The sequence below is a fragment of the Dermacentor andersoni genome, chromosome 8, assembly GCF_023375885.2.
Source record: "Dermacentor andersoni chromosome 8, qqDerAnde1_hic_scaffold, whole genome shotgun sequence".
NCBI lineage: Eukaryota > Metazoa > Arthropoda > Arachnida > Ixodida > Ixodidae > Dermacentor > Dermacentor andersoni.
The window spans coordinates 55647495-55673431 of NC_092821.1; the positions used below are offsets into that span (position 1 = coordinate 55647495).

At 46.5% G+C, this 25937-nt stretch overlaps 1 protein-coding gene across 1 annotated transcript in view; it reads left to right on the forward strand.

Annotated features, from left to right (window-relative positions):
• The first annotated feature begins 918 nt into the window (after positions 1-918).
• LOC126526355 (retinol dehydrogenase 13-like) overlaps positions 919-25937 on the forward strand; it is a 35941-nt gene continuing 10922 nt past the window's right edge. The window contains exons 1-5 of the mRNA XM_072289677.1: positions 919-1069; positions 3909-4145; positions 6251-6266; positions 15554-15630; positions 15815-15994. Of these exons, the coding sequence (XP_072145778.1) occupies positions 919-1069; positions 3909-4145; positions 6251-6266; positions 15554-15630; positions 15815-15994 (661 nt within the window). The remainder of the gene's footprint in view (positions 1070-3908; positions 4146-6250; positions 6267-15553; positions 15631-15814; positions 15995-25937) is intronic.

The following is a 25937-nucleotide window of genomic DNA, read 5'->3' on the forward strand; positions in this document are numbered from 1 at the left end:
GTCTGCACGCTGCGATAAATGTCTCAATGTCAGTGGCAACTATGTGGAAAAATAGGTCAAGGTGCATAGCTCATTATGCCATTGCGTATTTTTCGCAATAACGTTTCCGTGCGAAAATAAATGACGACACTTACTTTAGGAACGTCCCTCGTAGTTGTTGTTTTTTTTGGCATTCAGTTTTAAATGCTTTGAAGATATCCATGGGGATAGCACGTATTATTATTATTAGCACACCTCATTATTATTGTTCTTAATTATTTCTTCTTGGGGAAACCTTGTGTACCGACTCATCATAGTGAAGCCCATAATTTGGTTAACTATGGATTGCTTTTTAAGGAGAACCCGCGTTAGTTTAATATTTAAGATATATGTCTTACCAACCACGGGTAAAACATAGATAAGCTGCTGCTTTCAAAGAACATTCTTGCTGTCCACTTTGTGCGCAACGCAAACACGTGCAATTTTTATTTTATCATGAAACACGCCGTCACGCAGGATGCAGTTGCAAATGTGAGCAAGCGGTACACGCAGAAGAACGAGAGTTCTTTGATAGGACGTATTCCTATATAATCAAAGCCATTCGCACAACCGCCCTTGAGCTTTCTTAAAAAGATTCAATTTCATGTGATGTAGTCGAATAGTAATAGCCAGACTGTTGGGGGGCAGTTTTGGAACGGCACTGAGTGAGCAAATAAAAGAGTGAGTGTCGTGCACAAAGTAAACAAACAGGTGCTTTGGACGTGATTACACGCTTCTATTTTTGAATATATTTCGATGTACGCACGTAACTTGGCATTTTTAACGTGTTTTCGAATGTCTGCGTAGGTGCTGGTTTTCTGAGTTTACGACGTAAGCTGAAAAACACTGCATCCCCTCCCGAAATATAATTTTGGAGCGGCCTGTGCTGAAGCTGCCGCGATGGTATTGCTGTGGTGCGTGGCCTGTGTCGCGCTGACAGTCTTGGCTCTCGTGGCGCTTGTGAAGATATACAGCCTGGTCACAGTGGGCAAGTGCAGATCAACGCGGGACATGTCGGGAAAGACTGTGATCATCACTGGAGCTAACAGAGGTAAGACTACTACTTCTTTCGTCATCAAGTATTGGTGTTTCTTGAACGAGAATTTTTAACTCGAGCAGAATGGTTGATGTGTAACCTAAACTGAATGACTGAGGGTGTCTAGCGCCTTGAAGAAGTACTCGTTTTGTGATAGACACTCTAACGGCAGGCTATACTTTAAGAAGAAGGAGGATGCTGTAGGCTGCAGGCTGATCTGGACTTGCGAGGCATGCCGGCAACTGCTCCGCCCGAGCGTCTCCTTCAAGAAAAGTTCGTCACTGATCAGATAACGCGAGACGGGTGAACAAGACGATGCGCACAGCGAGGCGGCACAGGACGCGAGCCCGTCGCGCCTATTACCTCCCGCACCTGAGGCCAAGCCAGGCCACCCAGCGCCCGACACAATCACCCGAAATGAATCTGTCAATGATTGTCCATCACTGGAGAAGACAACATCCCATAAAAACCTCAGGAGAAGTCAGGTCACCTTCTTGCAAAATATCCGTAATTTTATCCTCTGTGGTTCGTCAAGAGCATTCCATGTCATTTTCTCAGGATTCCAGGAAAGCGGTTCTTTTCAATTTCTTTACCGCTCTTGTCAAGCGTAAGTATTCAGCTTTTTATGTATTGATACACCCTTGAAGGCGCTTTATTGCAAGGCATTGCATAAGGGATTTGATATTAGAGGTATATGTCCCATCGGGAAAGGGGGATGGCTTAAGTTTAATGTAAGAATTACAAAACAAATGTCCCCCCCAAAGCAAAAAACGTTTGTCAGTGTTTGTCACTGCGATTATATCTTTCCAAATACATAACAGCAAATATACAGCGCGCACGTGCGGTGTGCTATACGCTGTTGAAATGGCGTTAAAAAAAGACAATACGCGGCGGCGCCGCTTGCCATAATTACTTGATTAGTGTAATCCACTAAAATGTAATCAATTCAGAAATATTGAAACTTTGTTGCTGTGGACATTTAAAGTCGTGTGTGGCACTTACTAGTGTATATGCAGCTAAGCGTTATGAGGCGAAGCCGACGTGCGAATCGAAGCATTGTAGGGATTGGCGTCAATACCCAAAATTTAAACATATTTGTTATTACATTAAAAGTAAGTTCTAATAAAGCTTTGATACGCATAAATTATTCTCTGGGATACCGACTTATCGCTTGATTGGTTAATTTATTTCCTCAGTTACAAAGTAGCACCTAAACAATAGATAAAAGAGCACATTTATCTTTTTTCTGATCTGGTCTGCAACAGTCTTGTGCACAATAATTTTAAGTTATAGTAGGCTCTATTGGCAGTTTTATGACAGTAACTATAAGTTTCATTCGGGACCATTTTTTTTAAAATAAACTGACGAAACAGCATAATTTCACCATTTTTCATATCCTATCCTAGAGCGTATTTCAGTGAAAGAAAAATGTCTCAGTATTGTGAAAAATAAAACTTTTCAAAAGACACCCGAAGCACCCATTTCCTGTATTGCTCGTTCTCGACTCATGTCACTCCTGTGGGTCTAAGACGTGGTTTTTATTGTTATTTCAGGAACATACAGTCAATGTTATGCTAAGTATTCTTTTCATTGTGATTGCTCAAGCGTCAACGTTGGAAAAGTTGGCGTCAAGGGAGTCTTATACGCGTTCAGTAGCGAGCTATCTTAATGGCCACCGACCTGAAAGCCCAAGTACACGAAAATTCGGCTCACTGTGGGCCTATTTAGTTGCCGGACGCCTGGAAATAAGTTGTCACTTCAGAGGCAAATATTCTTGCTCAGCTAATACTATCGCTGGCATTGTGTGGCGTAGTTTCGAGCAATTTTCACTAACACCGGTGCATAAACTAGTCCAGACAGGCGGTGATGATAAGCTGTTGCGGGGCAAGTTATCTGCACTGTGAATGCACCGTCCTCGAGGTCGCGCATAAGCCACTATGTTGGGCAGGTGAGTAACTCTTTGCTGACCACAAAGGACAGTGCTCCTAGTCGGAGTATCTGAGGCGCAGGAAGTAAAAGCGAAAGAAGGTCAATCCTATCCTGGAAATTTACTCGGTGCAAACGAACGGCCTGCAACACTGGTGTTAAAACTCATTTCCAGTTGTACAGATTGGTCTCGCACTCGAGATGTCAGGCAAGAAAATAAATTTGGGAACCCTCTAAAAGATATATGTTTGGCGTAAGAGGCGCTACTACGGCCGACTTCACAACGTTTCTCGTTCGCAAGTGTTCGTCACGATTCACCAGATGCCTTCTCCAATAATGTGCGCAGCATCCGGATTGACTCCCAATTTGTTCTTACGTTAAGCGCTATTCGTGATTTCGAGCTCCAGAATGATCGCTATAGTTGGAGGTGCACGATTCTTTTGCTTGAAGTAAGGTTGAGAGCACCGCAATGCGATCACGCATGAGCGCAGTCACGTGGTTTTGTTTCATGTTTCGCGCGCTGTCTTTAAATACAGGAAAAAACCAGCACGCAGCATACGCGCTTCCAAAAAGAAAAAAAACATCATCGGTCGTATGTGAATCCCCTCTACAAAGTAACGAAACGTACTTGCCCTTTCGTGAATAATAATAAACTTGCATATTTATCTTAATTAGTTACCTGTTTAGGCAGAATGTAAAAAAAGAGACTGTAAGGAGCTCCACATCACCGTTAACCATATGGCATTAGTTTCATTCAGCTGCCGCTAACGACTTTTTTCTTAATCCTTGGTTGAAGTTTCCTGAAACACCCTGTATAATGCTTCGCTTTATTAGCTGAAGCCCATTCACACTGCGTAGCTAGGTTCAGGTGCTGTATGCAGAATTGTGCATTTCAAAGTGAACACCCGGTACCCTCGCTAAAACGCAGGAATCGGCAAGGAGACAGCCCGTGAGCTTTGCCGGCGCAACGCGCGGGTAATCCTGGCCTGCAGGGACGTGCGCAAGGCACGCGCGGCGGCGGACGAGATCTCGCGTGACACCGGCGTGCGACCCGAGTGCATGAGTCTCGACCTGTGCTCGTTCCACTCCATCAGGCAGTTCGCGCAGCAAGTGGTCAAGCAGGAAGAGCGCCTAGATGTCCTGATTAACAACGCCGGCATTTTGGGTGCGTACACAAACTGCTCCAGGAAAGCGATGTTTCCGTGTTTCGCGATTCCCGTTAACGATTCCGTAGTGTCAAGAATTTATCTAGAGAACTCAATAATTCAGGGACGCAATTAGATTCAGGAAACGATGAATAGGGCCCTGACTTTGAAGTCGCATATTGCTTTTGCAAGAAAGTACATGCCCAGATAACTTACACAAAGAAAAAGGTAGAAATGCGCAGAATGCTTGCAGACCACCGATGGAAAAAAAAGTGGTTTATCCAATGGATACGTGCGACTCCATGATGAGCGAAAGTTTCTTTCCTGCTTACTGAAATTGTGCGATGTAAACATTAATAAATATATTCGCATTGTACTGTTCCTAATTTTCTTTTTTATATTTCTTTGATTTTTTTCTGTCCGTGTCAATACTTTGCAGCATTGCTTGTTCCCCATGCTATCACCTAGTTTTGTATTATAAGGCTGTATGAAACGCTGCTGAGAAACACAAACTTTGTATGATGTAGCCTGCTACTGTTGCCACAATCGCACTAACCTCGAGTTGTTTCCTGTTTAGGAGGTCCCCGACAGTGTTCACTTCGGTATCTTAGACTCTGGAATTATACTTCACCTGCTTTTTTTGTAGTATTGATAAAAATATATTTAATTCTCCATCATTACCTCTATTTTGCTCTACGCTCACTCCTGAACAAATACTGTAATCTTAGTCGGTTATCTTCACTTCATTTTACATGGAACCTGTCTATGACTAGTATCTCGGTATTTATTCGGGGCGTAGCGCCGACAGAGTACTAATACGATCTGTGGCTTATACCCCAATATGCAGTGGTTTATACCCCAAAAGGCAGAGCTTACAGGCACTAAGCAAAGTGAAGCAAACACTATATACAGCCTTTGGAATCATGCATATAAAATACAAAACAACATGTCTTCCAATAAAGAACAAGCTCAAGACAAGCATCAGAACCACATAACTGATGATAAGGCGCGCCTGCTCCTACACGCGATGCGAAGCACGTAGCGCTCCCCACATACGTTTCCCGGTAAAGATTACGGTTGCGCATGCTGCCGCTGTGACGGCAGCTTGACTGTAGCATACGGAGTAGGCAGTGATGTAAGACAACATTTGTAAGTAAAAGAAGCACCCACCTAGCAACTGAAACGTGTTCTGTCAATGCTATGGGAAGGCCGTGCATAGTGCAGTGTTTAGTCCTGAAGTGCAGGAAGCATGCGAGGTGCGGCGAATTTTCCTTCTCTCTGGTCTACCTTTTGTAGGCGAATGGAGCAGGGTCGCAGCCAAGTCCCAGGCCGTTGAAACGTCTTACGCTAATAATTAGGTAAAGCACATGTGAATGTCGTCGCGTGAATAATTTCAACCTACGTCGCAATGGGTGACCGTTTTATTTGTCGTTTACAGCTTCGTTGTCCAACCACCTTCACACAGTGGATTAGAGAACATTTTTTTTCTTGCTTGGCTGATTAGGTAGCCGACTCCTTCATCTCTCTGAAGCGGACTTCTTCGTTGTTGCTTCTTGTGCGGCGCGTTTATTTGGGCACGTACCTCATGGCACATACCTTTTCCCGGCAATTGGCCAACAATGTTCACATACCTAGTGGTACATAACACGTTGCACATACTCTATTCCAGCATAAAGGCAGCGGCCCAAGTTCTATATCGGCAAGACAGCAGCCAAGCACTGCCATAGTGGCTGAATGCTTGCTGAAATACCACATGATATACTACAATTAAATGTTTTGAGTGTTGTACCTATTTTCTAACATGGGTAGCACTGGTAGGCCCTGACAAAAAGTATACAGTGGCGAAAAGAACTCCATTGGTTCCTGCCAATTTTTAATTTTATTGCGATAGCAATTATATGGACACTCAAATCGAACTTTTGCCGTCATGGTCTGCCTAGCCGTGAGGTTCACTATTTATTTTAGCATATGTATGCTATATGCGACGCCATTCTTTATGACATATATGCGCGTTATTTGCCGTACTGTTATATCACTAATGTTGCCAGTAACATGTCTTACATTCTTAAAAAATTTTCTTCAGCATTTTGAGAATGTCAGCCCACAAACAAATGCAATGTGTCAGATCACCCACAGCGCATGCATTTTCTCCTATATCCTCTCAGACTTTAGCTTTTATCTACACACACACACACACACACACACACACACACACACACACACACACACACACACACACACACACACACACACACATATATATATATATATATATATATATATGTATGTATATTTCAGGCTTTAATATTAAAAGTGCGAAACAATAACAGAGCTCCAACCTGAGAATGATGTATTTTAATGGCCCAGCTGTGCACAACCACCGGAATTGGCCTCGGAAAGAGGTTTGAAGGATACACAATTTGGAAAAGTGGTGGTAAAGTCCACCGGAAAGGCTTTACTTAATAAAGATAAATGAAAGTGTCCGATGACATGATTCACACAGAAGATCCCTAGCAAAACAGCATGTATTTATTTAGTCCGCTAACGTGTACTTCACTTCACATTGCCGCTACAGCTATGAGTCTTACACTTCGGGTAATATTCTCAAATGTTGCTATCTCATTCGTTGATTCGACCTATGGCGAAACATTAACCTTTTATGACAGAAATAGAGATGCGATTACAAAAGGGAATCTGAGTATAAATTCGCGGATGCGTACAGAGCAACCTTCTGTCAAGATGAAAACCTAATTTTATAAAGGTAGCCTTTAGACATTTTATTCAGTTCCTCTGACAGCTCACTTGCGTACTATTTGTTCTGATGCGACCTCATTCAGGCGATTCTTTGCTATCCCCTTCAGTAGGTACGTACCATAGGTTACGATTATCATCATGCACGGAGTTTGCTATTTCTAAGAGGAAAATATATTCTTATTCGAGCCAGCCCCGTCTTTCGTGTTCTAAGAGAAGGAGTATATAACAGGATATTATTACTGCATTTAGGTGAGTGTGCAAAGGCCTTTTTCACAACATGTTTTGTATCAAATGCCGGACACAATTTTTCAAGATTTGAGGTCTCACTTGTAATAGTGATAAAGTCTGCTCTAGTGTGGCGTCGCCATCCGACTTGGTTGCTCACTGGCTCTGAGTTTCGGGCTGCTGAGCACGAGGTCCCGGGATCGAATCCCGTCCATGGCGGCCGCATTTCGATGGGGGCGAAATGGGAAAACACCCGTGTGCTTAGATTTAGGTGCACGTTAAAGAAACCCAGCAGGTCGAAATTTCTGGAGTCCTCCACTACGGCGTGCCTCATAATCAGAAAGTGGTTTTGGCTTGTAAAACCCCATAATTTAATGTTTAGTGTGGTGTCGCCCTCTTTCTATTATGCCATTCCTACAAGGCTGGCATAGTATGACATAAATGTTATCACGTGAATGACATGGATTTTATTACATAGCATGTGCATCGTGGCATAAATTTAAAGATACGCAAGCATATCTCATGTCATGAGATGAATGACATCACATGCTCGTTATGGCAAGCATGTCATGACATAGGTTGTATAAATTACGTGATGCCGTCGGGGTCCTTTCTTTACCGCTATGAATTATCTCTGCAATTAGGAAGTAACACTAAAAGGAACTACAACCCAAGGCACATTATTTAAGAACAATTAGAAGCGAAACAAACTATGGAATACAGCTGTTGAGCTCGCAAAAAGGACACTTCTCAAACATTGACCCCCTATTACTAACTGTAATGAAAAAAATTAACTTCTAATCTTCTTTTAGAAAGTCCTCGAGGTCATTCTTTCATAACCGTCTCTCATGAGATCCTTGTTTAGTTTTGGTTTTGTTTTTCTCGGAACATTCTGTGTCATTACAGTCGTGCATAAAAAAAGATAATTGTGGCGTTTTACGTGCCGAAAACACGATCTGATTACGAGGCATGCCGCAGTGAGGGACTCCGGAATAATTTGGACCACCTGGGATTTTTTAACGTGCTCTAAGTGCTTGGTTGTCTTCGCATTTCGCCCTCATCGAAATGCGCTCACCGTGGCTGGATTTGATCCGTGAACTCGTGCTTAGCAGCCTATCATAATAGGCACTAAGACACTACAGCGGGAACACCAGTGCGCAACATAAGTTAGCATTATTCCTGTATATGTACGGACAAGTATATTACACAATACTCACAATGATTGCGTATATCGTTAAGGACATCCCTTGTTGTACCTATCTTGTATCTCGCCCTTTTTGTCATAAACTGAAATATAGCATTTTTTCCACTCAGTGAATTACTCCAAGTTTCAGTGATCACCGTGGGAAACTCACTAAGACAGATTCCGAGTATGACCTTCCTGTGAATGCGCATCTCGTATTAGAAAAGCTACACTATGCTGTATGCTGTAATCGGTTCTCGGCAGTGCTGTTATTGTACAAGTTCTCGTATTTTCGCCCTAATTTTGGTAAGAGCCTGTTCATGTGAGTCATGTCGTCACCATTCACCTAGGCACCTTGACCGTCACGTATTCATGTAGTGGCAAAAAAAGAAAGCATTGTCATAGAATTTTCTTTCAAAACAAGCGCGCTTCGCGTTAAGTAGATGGAAAGTGGAGTTCAGTCTGCTACTTTTATTTCCCCTCTTTTCTTTCTCGTTTTACTGCTGACCGCATTTGAGTTCATTCAACTCGTTGCTTTACGTTACATGAGCTTGACAGCGGGTCCCCATCCTATCATAACAGCTTGAGCGCGTTATCGTAGTGTCAAGGTGCAGTATTCAAGCGCAGTTTTCTTGTTTTTGTTTTTTGCTACTCTTGCGGGTTATGCGCGGCTGTTGTCTGTTGCTGGGTAAACCGGTACCTCTGTGAATAAATTTTCCTTTGTAGTTATAAACAGTGTGTCCCAGATAATTTTAGCCCGAGTTAAAGAATATGCCGATGCAATCTAAGGCGACGCAACAAAATGAAATTATGTGGTTTTACGTGCCAAAACCACTTTCTGATTATGAGGCACGCCGTAGTTGAGGACTCCGGAAATTTCGACCACCTGGGGTTCTTTAACGTGCACCTAAATCTAAGTAAACGGTTGTTTTCGCATTTCGCGCCTATCGAAATGCGACGCAACAAAATCCACGTTGCTGTCTATTGTATGAAGTGCGCTACACAATTTTTTATTCTGCTTAATTCCTCTATTCGTCAAGAATTATTAGCCAACTTCTGAAGCAAGGAAGTTACGCAAAAATTACGATTAGGAAGTCGTAGAGTGCTTTCAAAAACATCCGATTAAACAGTTTCTCACTATCTATTAGGTTTCCCGCTTTCTGCAGATAGCAGCGAAATACAAAAAAAATAGCACACGACATGCCCGCTTGGGCGTCTTTATTGCAGAGCTCTGAAACATTTCTCGTACAAACGAACATAGCGGGGTGTGCTGCCACTTAATAGGCGACAGGGCAGTGACACAGGCGTTGGCTGTGCAATTTATGCCACAGATGTGCTTCCCTCGCGGCGGTTATGATAGCAATAAGCAGGCGCAGCGGCAGCGACCCGGCTAAATGCTTCGTTCGTTTGTACGCGGAGTGCATGGGACCGGTGAAATCAGGGCGCGCAAGCGCACATGTCATGTGGTATTTTTGTATTTTGCGGGCACCTGCGGTGAGCGGTGAAACATTAATGCCTGAGAGGAAGTTAGAAACTGTCTAATCGGATTTTTTGGAAAACGCCCTGCGACTTGCCAATTGGAATTTTGTTGTTCGTGTTCATTGCTTCCAATGCTGGTTAATTAATCTTGACCAATTATGCAATTACGCAGAATAAAAAAAAATTGTCTGACTAACTTCATGCAATAGTCAGCAACATGCATTTTGTCGCGACGTTTTAGAGTATATCGGCATATCCTTAAACTCTGGCTAAGTTTTGCGGGGACGTCCTTTATTAAAGATGAGCAGCCTAACATGGCAATTGTCTCAACGCCTCATCGAGTAATTTAAAGTAAGGGCTAGAACTGTGCTATCTTCTACAGGCAATTTATAAAATTTTGGACCCTTTAAGCGAGAACCCCATATATTATATATATATATATATAGATAGATAGATAGATAGATAGATAGATAGATAGATAGATAGATAGATAGATAGATAGATAGATAGATAGATAGATAGATAGATAGATAGATAGATAGATAGATAGATAGATAGATAGATAATATTGGGTTCTACAGCATCAATCCTTCAGAGCGTATTGACGACTTTAGTGCGATTAGGAACGTATGTTATAAATGATGGGCAACTGGCGATATAGTTCATGTGATAAATATTGTGGAAAGCGTCACGTACCCAGGGAAACAGGTTGGCGTAAAAGAGGTTTATTGAAGAGCGGCACAAAGCCAATGGCATATACCCCCACGACCCAAGTTAACGTCAAACATGTTCATTAAGAGCTGAAAATCCTAGTGGAACATATTCAGTGACTCAAGTGGGCCGAAAGAAGTACCATTGAGAAGTGGCGCATACCCAATGTTACATACCCATTGATTCAGGTTGCTCCGATTATTGTTTTTGTACCCCGTTCCCTCAGCACTTCACTCCGATGTCCTATCCACTTGACCGTGGACTAGCCAGCGACTCAAGTTGTCGGGAAAGAGGCCAGTTATGGACATGCATGCAAGGACCCACTGCGCGAACTGCGTGAAATTCGCAAACAATGGAAACCGCATTAAAAGTGGCGCACATATCCATCTTTTGAAGATGATGAACGTCGCTAATGCTATTAGTAATGTCCTGTAAGATAGGAAGCGATTGGTGATGATAAGTTTTAAAGGTTATAATGGTTCTGTTGGAGTTTTCTGTATCTCCATGCCGTATTTTTATGTCATCCCTTAATGACGAATACGTAAGGGCATATAAACATACACACGAATTGGCAATCTCGCTGCCAACTACAACCGGCAGTGTATGAATGGCTATCTATCCAGCGGCTTCGCTCGAAGTGGAGGTGTCGGTTCCAGAAGGACCTCTATGGTTTTGTTATATATTTAGGCCTGCGTACCCCCTGCTTCTCCTTGGCCTATCTATTATGAGACAGTAGCAAGTAATTGGCACTACAAATACCACGTGCGCAGCGCTGACGTTGTCTATTTGGGCATCTATACTCAGTGGCCCATTCACATTGACGCAAGTTGCCTACTAAGCTAGACACCGTACACCAGCAAGCTGTATATTCGGGAGAGTGCAGATTGTTTCATTTTGTCTGCTCGGGGAGACAGCAGCGAGGACATACTTGGTGGCCTAAGCTAGAAGGCAACTTGGGTCACTGAGCATGTGACAAAAGTTACATACAAAAAGACAAGCCGTAGAGTGACTGAAGTTTCAATAGAAGGCTAAGGAAAAAGGTTCCATCGAAAAATAATGATTTATTTCAGCACAGCAGTCAAATAGTTCAAAGCACTTTCACTCATTTCTTGAAAACAGGCAAAGATCAGAAGGAAAGCAGCATCCCGCGAAAGCACAACTAAATAGTTCCAAGGAAACCTCGTTAATAGTTCTAGACAAAAAGAAGTTATGTGTCTGGAAAGTTGTTCGAGAATCTATTTCATATGAATCGGTAGTAAGCTATTTATTATTTGAAGAAAATTTCAGCGAATCACTTTTTCCGAGGACGTCAGGTGTGCACACATAAATACGCACACGTGGATTAGCGAGGCAGGGTTTTCCTTATTACGCCTGTCACGAAATATAATGTCATGTACAAGGAATTACATTTGTTTGTGATGTCATTTCTTTGCTGTCACACGAGAAAAAAGTTGTTTCATCTTTTCTGAACGATATCTTAAAACCAATTAGTTCAAGGAACTCACTCGTATTCGATTTCCGAAAAACTGCGCGGCCTCGGCACCAGAGATGGTAAATGAAGTTCTAATTAACAATGTTTTCTTATCTTTGTAATAAAGTGATAGCTATTTAATTACTTTAAAAGTAAGTGTCAGTTCAGGGACGAAAAAGTGCGCAAGATTTTCTTAGCAAAATAGATACGTTCACATCTGGGGCTGGATGCCGGTGTCAGTCATGTTTGTTTAGTCACGGCAGCTTGTCTTCGCCGTGTGGGAGCAAGCGGAGAAATGTGAGTAATGCAATTCGATGAAATGAAATTGCATTTGACGTGTGACAGTTATAGAAGTGCTTTATTTTGTGTAGAGTTTTAAAAATTTGGCTTCCGAGGTCACTAATCAGAGGACGCCTAACCCGAGGTCACCTAAGCATTTCTTATTAGCCGTGAACGTGAAGGCATACATGTCTAATTGAACGGCGCTGAGCGGTCCGTCGAATTTCGCGCTGGGACTACTGTACCATTGTGGCTATGATTGCGGTGCGAGCTGTCCGAGTCAGCAAAGCAGCGGCAGCCTGCCGTGGCAGCAACGCATGGCACCGAAGTGGTGACGCTTATCGGGCGGCACGCCACGGCGATGCCTTTTCCCCTCACGCAACACCTGGCGAACTAGCGCGGCAGGCCCCTTTCGCGCGCTCTGCAATGCGTCCTATAGATACCAGATCTCTGCACTTTGATCCACGGTGTCATGCTGCCTTGCCCGACTGTCATATAATCTAATGGGAATGCCCCAGAGTACGCCGCGGTGATTTTGACGTCACTGCTTTCGTCCCGTCGGCCTTGACGTTGACAATTTCGGTCGAAGTAGAATGACACCATAAAGCCGAGTGCACAGGCGCCCTATCTAGGAGTCGTTGACTCCCCTCCGTAGGAGCCCTCGTGCCCACAATTAAAGCGAGGGTGACGTGGCAACGGGGCACTGCTCTCTCCCCTCCCGTAAGACCTGGCGCGCCATCGTTGCAGCAGGTGCCCCCTTTCCGCCACTCTGCTCCGCCGAAGCGCAGGTCGTAAAGGTGACATCGCAGCAAATGGCAATGCGAGTTTAGGTGCCGTTTCGCTGCGATATATGATAGAAGCCAGCTTTTTTTTATCTCAACGGAACATTTGAAGGTTTCGCATCGACAAAACAGTCGAAGTTTCGCCCCGCATGGCGAAGGATCGCTAAGGATAGTAATTTTATCGGCCGTAGAAAGTTGGAAGCATTCGTTCATAAACTGAATTACCAAGCACGGTGTCAGCGTGCATAACTCAAGATGAGCCCGTCACACTCGATGAGCGGGGACAGTCACTGTCAAAACGCTGGTGTGAGGAATCGCAGCAGCAGCTTCGAAATGTGACTTTCGAGTAATCTATCGATTCAACGAAAGAGTGGCGAGTACACAGCGCGCACGAACGTATGAGCCGTCGCCGATTCCTTTCAAGATAATGCGCGCTCATCTGCGCCCGGTCATACAAAGCACGCACCTGCTGGCGGGGTCGAAGCCGCGCTTTACCTCCCCATTTGCCTCTATATACGGCGTGCCAGATTGAGCGGCCATCGTCAATTCCTCTTGCGCCGGGTCGCGAAATGCGCAGTTGCTGCTGGAGCACAACAACCGCCCCCCCCCTCCAGCCCCCGCAAATGCCTCCCATTTCGCGCGAAGGAGAAAGCTCTCCGCTTTCTTCATTTGCCACTGCCAGATTGAGCCGCGATTGGCGGCTTCGCTCGCGTGCTTTCCCCTCCGAACACGCAGCATATGACGCGCGGCGACAGTGTTATCGCCCTGGGACGTCACAGGGAGCATCACGGCGACGACGACGGTAACGCCGACGGCAAAAGTGCGCTTGGAGAGTCCATACAATATATATCGCGATAAATACATTAACTATTGCGATACAATTTGAAGATAATAAAATGTATTATTATGCATTCGCATCTGCTTTTTTATAAAAGTCAGTAAGAGACTTAGAGCGGGAAAAGTATAGTTCAGTCCAAGCATTTTGGTAGGAAGTTGGTTACAACGCAAGGCAAGTTTTAAGCTGGCGTTTTGTAACAACATATTAATTACGCAATTTTTATTCATGTCGTTTTTAACGTGTGACCTCAACAGCACACCATCGTTCTAAAGTGTTAAGTAAATGCACTAGCTGTGGCATAGTTACAACCGCTAGCAAGACTAAAGGAACAAAAAATTTGGTACAGGACCAAGCACTCTGTCCTGTCCCAACTGTATTTTCCGTTATACTTGCTAGCGCTAGAAACTATGTCACAGCAAGTGCATCAACACCAAATAGCTCAACTTTCTGCATTGATTACTCGTGATAAGTGAGACTTCGAACTTGCCAGATCAATCACATAGAGAACTGTGTTTATTATTCTCACCGGGTGGTTGAGAGTCTTTATTCGGCCAGCCGTAAAAATAGGAACCCTTCGCGGTCAAACAATGCAAAGTTGAGCAGATCCAACACACACGGTAGAACCTATGGCAATCGAAGGGATAAATAGATTATCTGCAACTAACGGCGATGCGTAGTACTTTGTCTAATTGCCTTTCATCCTGAAGTTTAACGTGCCAAAACCACGAATTGATTATGAGGCACGCCGTAGTGAAGGACTCTGGATTAATTTTGTCAATCAGGTGATTCTTAACTTAACCCCAAAGCACGGAACATGGACATTTTTACATTTTGCCCCCTCTAAATGCAGCCGCCGTAGCCGCGATCTGATCCAGCGACCTTGTGTTTAGTTGCGCAACAATATAGCTGCTAAGCAACCATGGCAGGTGTTTGTTTACTTTCATGCAGGAATACTTATAATTCTCCACAGCAAATTACTCAACCTTGTCGTACCTTAATTTCTTTTGTTTATGCTCGACTTCGCTCAAAAGTTATGCTGCAATACGAACTGGAAATCAGGTGGATGCACAGACTCAGACGTGTCTCAAGGACGAATGAGATTGTGTAATGCTTGTTGAAGAAAGAGCGGCGACGGCAAATGTGTGTACAAATAAGTGTGACACGTACGAAGCAAGATGTAGAGTCCGGTATCTGTTGTTTCACAGCGAGAGAACCACTCTGAAATCCACAAGGTCTATGATCTCGCAGTTAAAACTCTAGAGTTAATGGATCAGTTAGCATATAGTTAAAATACTGAAATGTAAAATGCAGTTTTCTAAATTTTTGACCACTTCCATGCTACGCGATTATTCTGAAATGTGACAACAAGTAGCAAAACTATTTACTGGAATACCCCTTACCAAAGACATCGTACACGTTATTTCAGCGTTTATTAAATTTTTTTATTAAAGGTTAGCTCAAATAAATTAAGAATAAAAGAAGCATTCAAATATACCATCGGGGAGCAAAAGAATGCTACGCGAGAATGAAAAGTATTGTCGACGAGCTGACGTAATCATAGGCCATTCATACCACAAACGGTTGGACGACCACAGCTATTCAAAGCCTAGGCAGGGTTTAACTTGCATAATAGGAAATTCAGTATTTAATATGGTGCATGTACTGAGGTTATCTATGGCATATTGTGCAGCCCCATTGGGAAGAAGAGAGACGGAAGATGGATTTGAAGTTACATTCCAGTCCAATTACTTGGGTCATTTCTTGCTGACCAATCTCCTTCTCGGTAAGTACTCAAACAACGAACTTCTTTTTTTCTTCGATAAGTGAAATGCTAGCCTAAGCAACGCTCATAAATAAAGTCCAGCGCCATTTTAGTTAGTTGCATTCCTTTGGTTACGGTGACCAAAATCGTACGCTCATAGCAAACATCGTGAAATGCAAACTCATATCGCATTCATTCTTCCAAGGTCTCCTCAAGAAGAGCTCGCCCTGCCGTATCATCAACGTAGGCTCCATTGCTCATTGGGGTGGAACGCTTGATGCTGACGTCGACTTCAAAAAGTACAGTCAAAACCACGTATACACCAGCACCAAGCTGTACATGACGCTGTTCACAATGGAACTGGCACGAAGACTCGCTGGAACTGGTAAGAATACAAAAGCACTAAAAAAGGCAATTTAATTTGCATGCTGGACTCTATAGACCATATTATTCCTAGCGTCGTAGCGCAAGTGTCTACTGCGCCGCTATCGTGACAGCAGGTGCTGCATTTTGATCAGGAGTGCTGGAGACGGCGGAAAACACCTGCACTTGCGGTGCGTGTTCTCATATTGCTGTGTTTTTAGATGTGCTCTTGTGGCATGTGCTCAGCGGGATGCACATAGGTTATTTGTTGGGGCGGCACTGGGCATTTGTTGACTCCACCAACATGTAGCGAAGAGGGAAGCTGCTCCTCCAACAGTCCCGCGAGCGACGTTTACGAAGACACGCGAAGTCGCTTTTTCATCTTTTTTTTTTTTTTGCTATGGGGTGTACTCGCAACACAAGGTTCGTGCAGCGCCTAAAAAACGACACTATAAGATAATGGCTTTATAGGGACACTAAAGGCAAATACTAAGTCGATGTGGACTGTTTAACTGCCATTAGATAAACCTCGCAATGCTTGTTTCATGCCAAGAAAAGTCTTAGTTTACGAGAAAATTGCATCTGAAGGGTACGAAGATCTTCTTTTTTTCTAAATTCAAATCTCCCGACGCCCAATCGAGCGAGTGGTGACGTTGAATAAACCATCACCGCCCTTTGCTGCCGCAGGTGAGTAAACCAGTGCCCAACAGATAGCGGTACTGAGCCAAGACAGAGCGGTGGATTCGCCGCAGCAGCTGTTATTCTTTTTAATCAAGTGGCGTAGACCGTTCAGGCATCCGGTGACATCACATGGAGGTTCAATTGTCTGCTTCTTGCAATTTGCGCAAGTTTCGCGAGACAGGAATACCAGCGCAGTACTGCTCGATAACGTACCTAGTGAACTGCTAAAGCGTGGGCGGCACAGAGTCGAGCGAAAACGAAACCTTTCAGGCGCGCCCGTCAATAAGTATTCTTTTTTTTCTAAAAATGAAATAGAACTGGACAAGTAGCATTTTATTTCGTCTTATAATACAATCCAAGGATGTTTCCTGCAACGGATAGTTGAGTACTAGTGACAAAATTTAACTGAGTGCTTGCGTAATCGGGCATGTGCTTGAACGTCCAGGGGGAGTCCCTGATCAAGTCCCGCATTTACCTCAATTTCTCTAATATTAAGGCTGTGTTTGCGATTATATTGCCTCCTTAGAGATTCTCGGGTACTAATCTATCACTTTAACTTGACTTAGTATTTCCCTTTAGTGTCCCATTTAAATAGAAGCGACTTCGTACTGTGCTAGCTTGCTATGGGGGTATTAGTTTTCTTGTAAGCTATTCGATAGTGCGCGACGGGATTTCCCGTGCAGCAGGCCTGCAATAAGATCATAACAGGGCCACCCACCGTCGTTGCTTTGTGGGTATGGACTGCTAAGCTCGAGGTCACGGGACTGAATCCCGGCCGCGGCGGCCGCGTTTCGATGGGGGCCAAATGCGAAAACACCCGTGTACTTAGATTAAGGAGCGCGTTATAAAGAACCGCAGGTTCTCCGAATTTCCGGAGTCCCCTACTACGGCGTGCCTCATAACCAGATCTCTTATTACCCCGGACTTGCGCTAACTGATTCCAAATTGCACCTGCAAATATTCTAATTTTTTCACCCCACCAAGTTTTCAGCCGTCCTCGACTGCGCGTCCCTTCGCTTGGCACCCATTCTGTAACACTAATAGTCCGCTTAACCACCTGGCATCCATTCTCTAACACTAATAGACAGGTTAACTGCCCTGCGCATTAAATCGCTGCCCAGCTGAACTTTTCTCCAAATGTCTACTAAAATGTATCCGTTCTCGCTAGCCACACCGCTCTCTTCATGTCTCTTAATGGTACGCCTAACATTTCTTGTTCCATCGCTCCTTGCGCTGTTCATAACCTGGGGATTTATATTCTTGTGCAACTTTTGAAGTAACAAGCACATCAGCTTTGAGTTTTTTTTTTCATTTAAGCCATCCCATACCAGTTGTTTATGTGATACGAATCGGAAAAAATCCTTTTCTTAATTTTTCCGTAAGTTACTCCATTTTAGTAGAACAAGCATTTGCAGCTTCGGCTCTCATATTTGTGTTGGCCAAGTCGTGCTTACACATCCTCTTGCAAAGGCACAGTGAAAGATTACAAAACTCTGTCAACCTTTTCGCCAGGGCATGTGATAAATTGGACCGGAGAATTAAAAGAACAAAAAGAAACAGCGCAGATTACTCGAAATCAACGAAACTAGAAAAAATAACATTCATTCCGTATACGCACAACCTTCCGCGTGGGCTGAACGTTTCTGGCAGATTTTGTGACGTGCGCGAAACCGTGTTTTACAGCTAATAAATTTTCGGAACTGGACCGAAAAGCGCAAAATTGCCGCAACCGTCCCAATTTAGCTGAACAGGTATTGCGCATGAAAGCACGTCGCCTAATCACATGAGCGTAGAGTGAGTGAGTGAGTGAAAATTTTTTATTGAGTCTTTTAAGAGTTTCGCGGTTACGAGGCCTCCGTCGTCTTCATCTTCTTGGCGCTGGTGACTTGAGACTTCTCTTCAGCAAGGGTGGGCCCCTATTACAAGGCTCCACTGAGTCGTGCTGCATCGCTCGCGTGCTGCACTAGGGCCCTTTGGGCCGTGAGCTCGCTGCTGGTGAGCCGACTCTCCCATTGCTCCGCACTCGGGTGTTCGTGTTTGTGGAATGCTTTGTTGCGTTCGCACTCCCAGGTGATGTGGTAGAGTGTAGGTGTGGCACCGCACCAAGGGCAGGTGGCCCTGTATTGTGTCGGAAACATCTTATTGAGCACGTGTAAGTTGGGGAAGGAGTGTGTTTGTAGTCTGCGCCAGCTGGTCGCTTCCTCCTTTGTGAGGGCTTTCTGTGGTGGCGGATATATAATTCTAGTTCCTCTATATAAGTTCAGGGTCTCTGCGCGTCCCCCCTCGCAAGCCTGTAGGTGGGTCTCCTGGGCATTAGACCGTCCTGCTCTGAACGCTTCGCCTCGAGCTAGGCTGTCTGCCCTTTCGTTCCCCCCTATGCCTACGTGACCCGGCATCCATATTAGTTTGTGACTGGGCTTTTCCTTCTCGGCGGAGGTGGCTCCGCTGAGTATTCTGAGGGCAGTCTTGCTGATTCTGCCCCTCGTGTAGTTCCTGCACGTCCCTTTGGAGTCCGTCAGTAAATTGAGAGATCGGCCTGTTCTATAACCTTCCGCTGCCGCCAGCGCTACGGCAATCTCCTCGGCCTCCGCTGTGCCAGCGACCTTTGCCGTGGCATACGTGATCGGGTATCCTTCCTTGTTAACCACTACCGTCGCGGCCACGCGTTCTCTTCCGTGTGGATATACGGCGGCGTCCGTGTATACTGTATTGCCTAGCTGGGCTAGCGTTCTCTCAACGTATTCGGCCCTAGCTTTTCGCCTGTTTTCGTGTAGGTTGGGATCCATATTTTTTGGCAGTGGTCCCACATTAATGGTTTTCCTGAGGTGGTCCGGTACGTCCGCGTATCTGTCTGTCAGTCCGCTCGTATCCCGACCCAACCTCCTCAGGAGCGCTCGTTCCGTAGAGGTGCCTCTGAGTCTCGCGGTTTGCGTACCCAGCAGAGCCTCGGCGAGCTCGCTGAAGGTGTTGCTGATGCCCAGCTGGAGCAACTTCTCGTTCGACGTGTTTCTGGGTAGACGCAGAGCGGTCTTGTACGCCTTCCTGAGGATGGTGTCTGCTTGCTCTCTTTCTGCCTTGGTCGTCACGTGGTACGGCAGGGAGTACGTGACTCGGCTGACAATTAGGCTGTTGTCTAGCTTGAGAGTGTCTTCTTCTTTCATTCCGTATCTCTTTTGGGAGACCCTATTGATCATGCGGCCCACCTGTTCCGCCGCCTTGCTCAGCAGGCTAATGGTGTGGCTGCACTTCCGCCTGCCTTGTAGCCACATGCCCAGGATACTAATCATGTTCTTCTCCGGGATGTTGTGTCCCTCGAGGGTCACCTCCAGTGTCGCTTGCGTTGGGTGCTTGCCGACCCTGAGCAGCTCCGACTTCCCTGTGGAGCATCGCAGTCCCCTTTCTCTGGTACAGGTTTCCACGCGGGTCGCCGCTTCCTGCAGTTTTCCTTGCTTCTCTCCGAGGGATCCTTGGGTGACCCAGATCGTGACGTCGTCGGCGTATATCGCGTGCTGGATGCCTCGGATCTCCTTAAGGTTTCTTGCCAGGCCAATCATTGCCACGTTGAAGAGGACGGGCGATATGACGGATCCTTGGGGTGTGCCCTTGCACGGCGTGGGGTACACGTTGCTTCTCAGCTCGCCCAGCCCCACCGCCGCCGTTCTGTTGCTCAGGAAGTCCCTGACGTAATCGTGCACTCTCTTCCCGCAGTTGGTGTTGTTGATGCCCTCCATGATGGCCGCGGGGCTCACGTTATCGAAGGCCCCCTTTATGTCGAGGGCCATGACGACATTTTCGCCCGTTTTCGGCATCGTCTCGAGTACTTCCTCCTTGAGTTGGAGCAGCACGTCTTGCGTTGAGAGGTTGGCTGCGAACCCGTATATGCTGTCCGGGTACCATCACTCGTTTTCCAAGTGCGACTGGATTCTCTTCGTGATCACTTTCTCGTACAGCTTGCCCAGGCACGACGTTAGGGATATCGACCTGAGATTTTCTATCTGGAGTTTCTTCCCTGGCTTCTGAATTATTACGACGACGGCGTGTTTCCACTCCGCCGGAACTCTCCCTTCTTTCCAGAGCGTGTTGAGGTAGGCCGTCAGTTGGTCGATGGCCTCGTCGCCATTTCTGATTAGCGAGTTCTGGATTTTGTCCGCCCCCGCCGCCGTGTTCTTGGTGGCCGATCTTATCGCCTCGACGACCTCTTCTCTCATGATGGGTCGGTCCGTGGTAGGGTTTTCTTCACCGCGGTATTCTTCCTTGTAGCTCTCGACCTGGTCTTTGCCGTAGCATTTGACCCGGACTTCCTCAAGGAGTTGTTCGTCGGTGCCTTCGTACTGGTGGACTAGCCTCTGTATCGACTTGCTGCCTTCGGATTTGTTTTTGCTCGGGTCCATGAGGGCCTTGAGGATCTGCCACGTTCTGGCCGTACTGAGGGTGCCGTTTAGCGAATTGCTAAATTGCTGCCACCCCTGTCTGGCCAGCTGCGTCGCGTACTCCTCCGTTTTCTTGGTGATGTCCGCAATTTTCCTTTTTAGCTTTCTGTTGAGTAGCGGTCTCTTCCACCTCTTGGTGAGCCCGCGTCTCGCCTCCCATAGCTTGAGGAGCCGCTTGTCCACCTCCGGCGTCTGTTCCGTCCTGTCTGCTTCCTTCGTGTATAGGTCTTGGATTCGCCTGAGTTGTTGGCTCCACTCTTCCACCGAAACGATTCTGCCTTCGAGCTGCTTGCAGTGCGCTCTAAAGGCGTCCCAGTCCGTCAGCCGAGCCGTGCCAATCTTCCAACCATGCTGATCCTTATTATGAGATGGTCGCTCCCAAGGTTCTCGAGCAGGTTTTCCCACTCCGCTTGTTTGGCGCCCCTGATAAAATTTAGGTCGGGACTCGTGTCTGGACTGACGCTATTCCCCTGCCTGGTCGGTTGGTTCTCTTCGGTTAGCAGCTCGCACCCTACGTTCTCTGCCGCCGTGCAGATGCCGCGCCCCTTTTTGTCCTCGTTAGTATAACTCTTGGCGTTAAAGTCGCCCGCAATAATTAGAGTGTTCTGCCCCGCTAACTTTTTCGCCTCCGCAAAGAGCCTAATAAAGTCGCCTTTGTTTGTCTGGCTGGGCTATATAGATTTGCGATGTTGGTGCTCTTTGCTTTTCTTTTCTTTTTGGGAATTACCTCCGTGATTACGTGATCTATTTGGGTATCCTCTATCTCTTTGTGTGCTATGGCTACTATTTGTGTGCTTATAAGGGTCGCGGTGCGGCCGCTCTCTCGACATGTGTAGCCTCTGAGGGTTGGGGTGTTGTTTGTTTCTTGCGACATGATTACATCTGGTGGGGTTTCTCTGGTGTATATGAATTGCTGTAGGAGGCCCTGCTTGCGCTTGTACCCCCTGCAGTTCCATTGCCAGATTTCGAAGTGTTGTTTCCGTTCTGCCATTATTGTTGGTTGCGTTGGGGGTTTCTGCGCCGAACCTACATTCGTTGTATAGTCTGTCTCTGGCGTCGTTGGTGGTTCTTTGCGTATTCTGATTCTTTACGTAATTTCGGAAACTCTGCTCTTGCAGGGCAAACTTTTGTTGGGTTTTCTGTATTTCGCTTTGCGTCCGTTGCATTTGACTTTGCATCTGGCTCTGTAGATTCATTATGAGACTTCTGATGTCGTCAATGGGGTTCCCCTTTTCGTTGTTTTGTTGTGCCAGCTCCATGGTCTGGGGTGGCGGAGAAGGTGCGCTAGTCAGTGTATAACCTGCCCTCATTTCTTGTTTTTCTCTGATTAAGTCGTGTAGCTGTTTCTTTAATTGTCTCGATTCCTCGCGACTTTGCTCGAGTTCGCGCCTGAGACTTTTGATTTCTTCAATTAGTTGTCTGTCTTGTGTTGTTTGTGTGTTCTTCGAGTGCGGTGCAAAAAGCGATTTGGGAGGGCCGTCTCCCCAGCTCAGCTTAACTCCTCCGCCGCTCTTCTTTTGCTGCTGTTTCTGCTGCAGCTGCTTCTTGTCGGTATTGCCCAGGGGTGGGTATGCCTCGTCCCGGACGGACCCTCGGCTTTGGCTTCGGCTCTTGTCGTGGCTGCGGCTCCACGATCCGCTCCGGCCCGGGCACTGGCTCTCGTCCCGGAACCATCGTGGCCTTCTTCCTCAGCTTCGGCTTCTGGTGCGCCTTAGCTGCTGCTGGATGCCCCATCGCAGCTCGCTCGCTGACTTGAGGCGTTGTTTGCAGTCTCTCGTACCCACCGCGTGGTCGCCGCCGCATAGCAGCACTTGGGCGTGCACTGGTGCACCTCCTCCGGGTTTTGGCAGCCGCACTGTCTGCAGGTCCTGGTTTCTGGGTTCGGGCAGACGTCCATTCGGTGCCCCTGTTGGCTGCAGGCGTAGCACATCTGCCTCGTCGGCCGATACAGGTAGCACCACATCTCCCCACCGTAGTACAGCACCTGCTTCGGGAGGATGGGTCCGTCGAAGGTGATGACGGCCGTGCTGGATCTCCCAAGCATTCTGGCTGGAAGGATCTTCACGCCTTGCGAGCGGACTCTGAGGTTGGTCTTGAGTTCTTCAGGCGAGGTCCCCGGGTCCACGCCGTGGATGACCCCGCGCAACGTGCCTTCCGGCGCCGCCACGTGGGCGTTGACGGCGTAGTTCTTGACCCGGAAGCTCATCTGCGTGATGCGCCTAATCGTCTGGGCCACCTCTTCGTTTTCGGTGCTGCTGATGATGATATTGGATCCGTTGCGCAGTCGGATGATGAGGTCTTGCGCCTTACATCCTTGCTCGGTGGCCGCGACCACCGCTCGCGCCACCTGGTGCGTCTGCAGGCTTTTAACAGCCAGTCCCCTCGGCCGAAGGACTATCTTAAGGTCGTCTCTGGGGAGCGGTGGCAGTCTCCTCCTCGGCGCTCCTCCTCCCTCTCTCTTCTCCGGCGCAGTTGGCGTACCATCTGTGACCTTCGCCGCGCCAGGGGAATTTCTATTCCCCGGCGTTCCCGCGAAAACTTGCTGCTTGTTATCGCTGCGTTGGCGTCTTTTCTGCCTTTTTGACATGGCAATTTCCCAATCTGTGTCGGTTCCGCCATTGCTTACTTTTGAGCTTTGCGTCGATGGGGTGCTGCTTGCTAGGGCTTGGTGGCTGCCTGCCGCCGCGGGTCCGCCTCGGACTAGCTGCTGCTCGGGAGCCACCTCGGTGGTGTCTTGGAGGTCTTCCTCCATGATTTCTTGTGATTCGGCCGGAAATCTTGTCGGGCCTGTCGCTGAGGGTCGGTCGTAGATGGGGTTGCTTGCTCGGGACATCGCTCCGGGTCTTCTCTACCTCGGGCCGAGGCCGGGGAGGCCGCGGAGCCCCGCTATTGCTCTAGGTCTTGTTAGGCTTACCGCCCGCTCGGCCACATGGCAAACTCAAATGCCGATAAAATCCAAAATATCGGATCCACCGGCTTGAATTTGGGGTCCTCGTGGTCCTCTTCATTTCCTGCGTCGATCCCAGCCAAAATTTATCGAAAGGCTTTCCCAAGCGGGAAGATATATGTCAGCCAAAGTCATCGTCACACCCAATTCATCAACTCTATTCACACAATCATCTTCCCCTATATAACACAATGACCTGACCCGTTCACATTTGAAAGTAGATGCGGTCGACAGAGGCGACGAACTTACACCTAGTAGAAGCTACGAAAACGGATCACTAGTTAAACTCTTACTCGCGAGCATATTGTCAGCAGTTCGAACAACGATTGGCATTTGCCGCAGCAGACGACACTGCTCAGCTTAAAGTCCCTTGATAATTTGAATGTAGCGACACCCTTTGAACTGTGCCCCCGCCGCGCGACCTCCTCGCCTCCTCCTCGCCTCATGCGCGTTCCCCCGCGGCAACCAGTTTTGCCCCCGTTTTTCTGCATGACGATTGGTCTCCCTGCCGTTGCCCTTGGAAATCGTGAGTTTTGCTTGTGTTTTTCTTTTTCATTCGCGCCATTTTCCTCCAGAGCACGGCCGGCTCAGCACTTTAGCTCGGCGTAGCGAACGTTGTACGCTGTGTTCCCTGCTCTATGTGCTAGCGCTATGCCGGGCTGTTACGCATATACCTGCAGCAAGAAGCCTGAAGATGGTTATGTCGTTTTTATGATGCCACAAGGAAAGTGTGACGGCTTGCGCAGGAAGCAGTGACTGCATGACATTGGCCGAAAGAACTTTGTTCCGACAAAGAACAGCGTTGTTTGCGAGCTGAGGCATCTTTCTTATAGCTCGCAGGAAAGCATCCCGTAATGCAGCATTTTTTTTTTCATTCTTCCGGCTTGCTCACCAGCGTTTTTGTTGCGGTTATCCTCAGTAGACTTAACATTTCGGGGCGGATCCATCACCTCCACGTCGCTAACTGTTGTTATTCAGTCGGAAGTGCAGCATTATACATTCTGCTTTGCGCCCTGAAAAAAGTTTGTGGCAAATATACCCGTGGTATTGCAGGTGATGAGCGTTAGCTAGTCAACATTAAGTTTTTTTTAGGTTTTAGGGCGAAAGCCTTCAGATCTCTATGTTTCAAGGTCGCGTTGTGAACTGGAAGTGTCACGTCACCCAAGGAAGGCCAGAGGTGACCCAAAGCATGTCCACCCCTGTATAAGAGAATGATTACCCAAGTTGATTAATGAATCATTAGTGATTGACATAAGGTGGGTTAGGGAGGAATAAGGTTGATTACAGTGTATTGAAGATTAAGATGGATTAGAGTGCACTAAAGGACTAAGATGCATGAATAAAGATTAAGATGGGTGGAGGAGGATTAAGGTGGATTATGGTGAATTAAGGTGAAGGGTTGATGAAAGGGTATTAAGGCCGATTAGGGTGGATTAGGGTACATGAACTAGGAGTAGGGGGGATTAAGGTGGATAAAGGAAGACTAAGGTCGATTATTGAGGATTAAGTTGAATATGGTCGATAAAGAAGGATTAAAACCGATTGGGATGGATTAGGGTAGATTAAGGTGGAACAGGGACCATGGAGCTAGATTAGGTTTGATAGAGGTGGATTAGGGTGTATTAAGGTAGTTTGAGACTATTAAGGAGCCCTAAGCTGGATTAAGGTGCATTATTAAGGATTAAGGTGGATAAAGGAGGACTAAGGCGGATTATGATGGATTATGGTTGATACAGGAGGATTAAGACCATATAGGGTTGGCTAAGGTGCACTAGGGGCAATGTAGGTTGATTAGGTTGTATTAAGGTGGATTGGGAGTATTAAGATGGATGAAGGAGCATTGAGGTGGATTAGGGTGGACTCAGGTGAATTAGGTTTCATTGAGTTTTAAGACCAATTAGTCTACC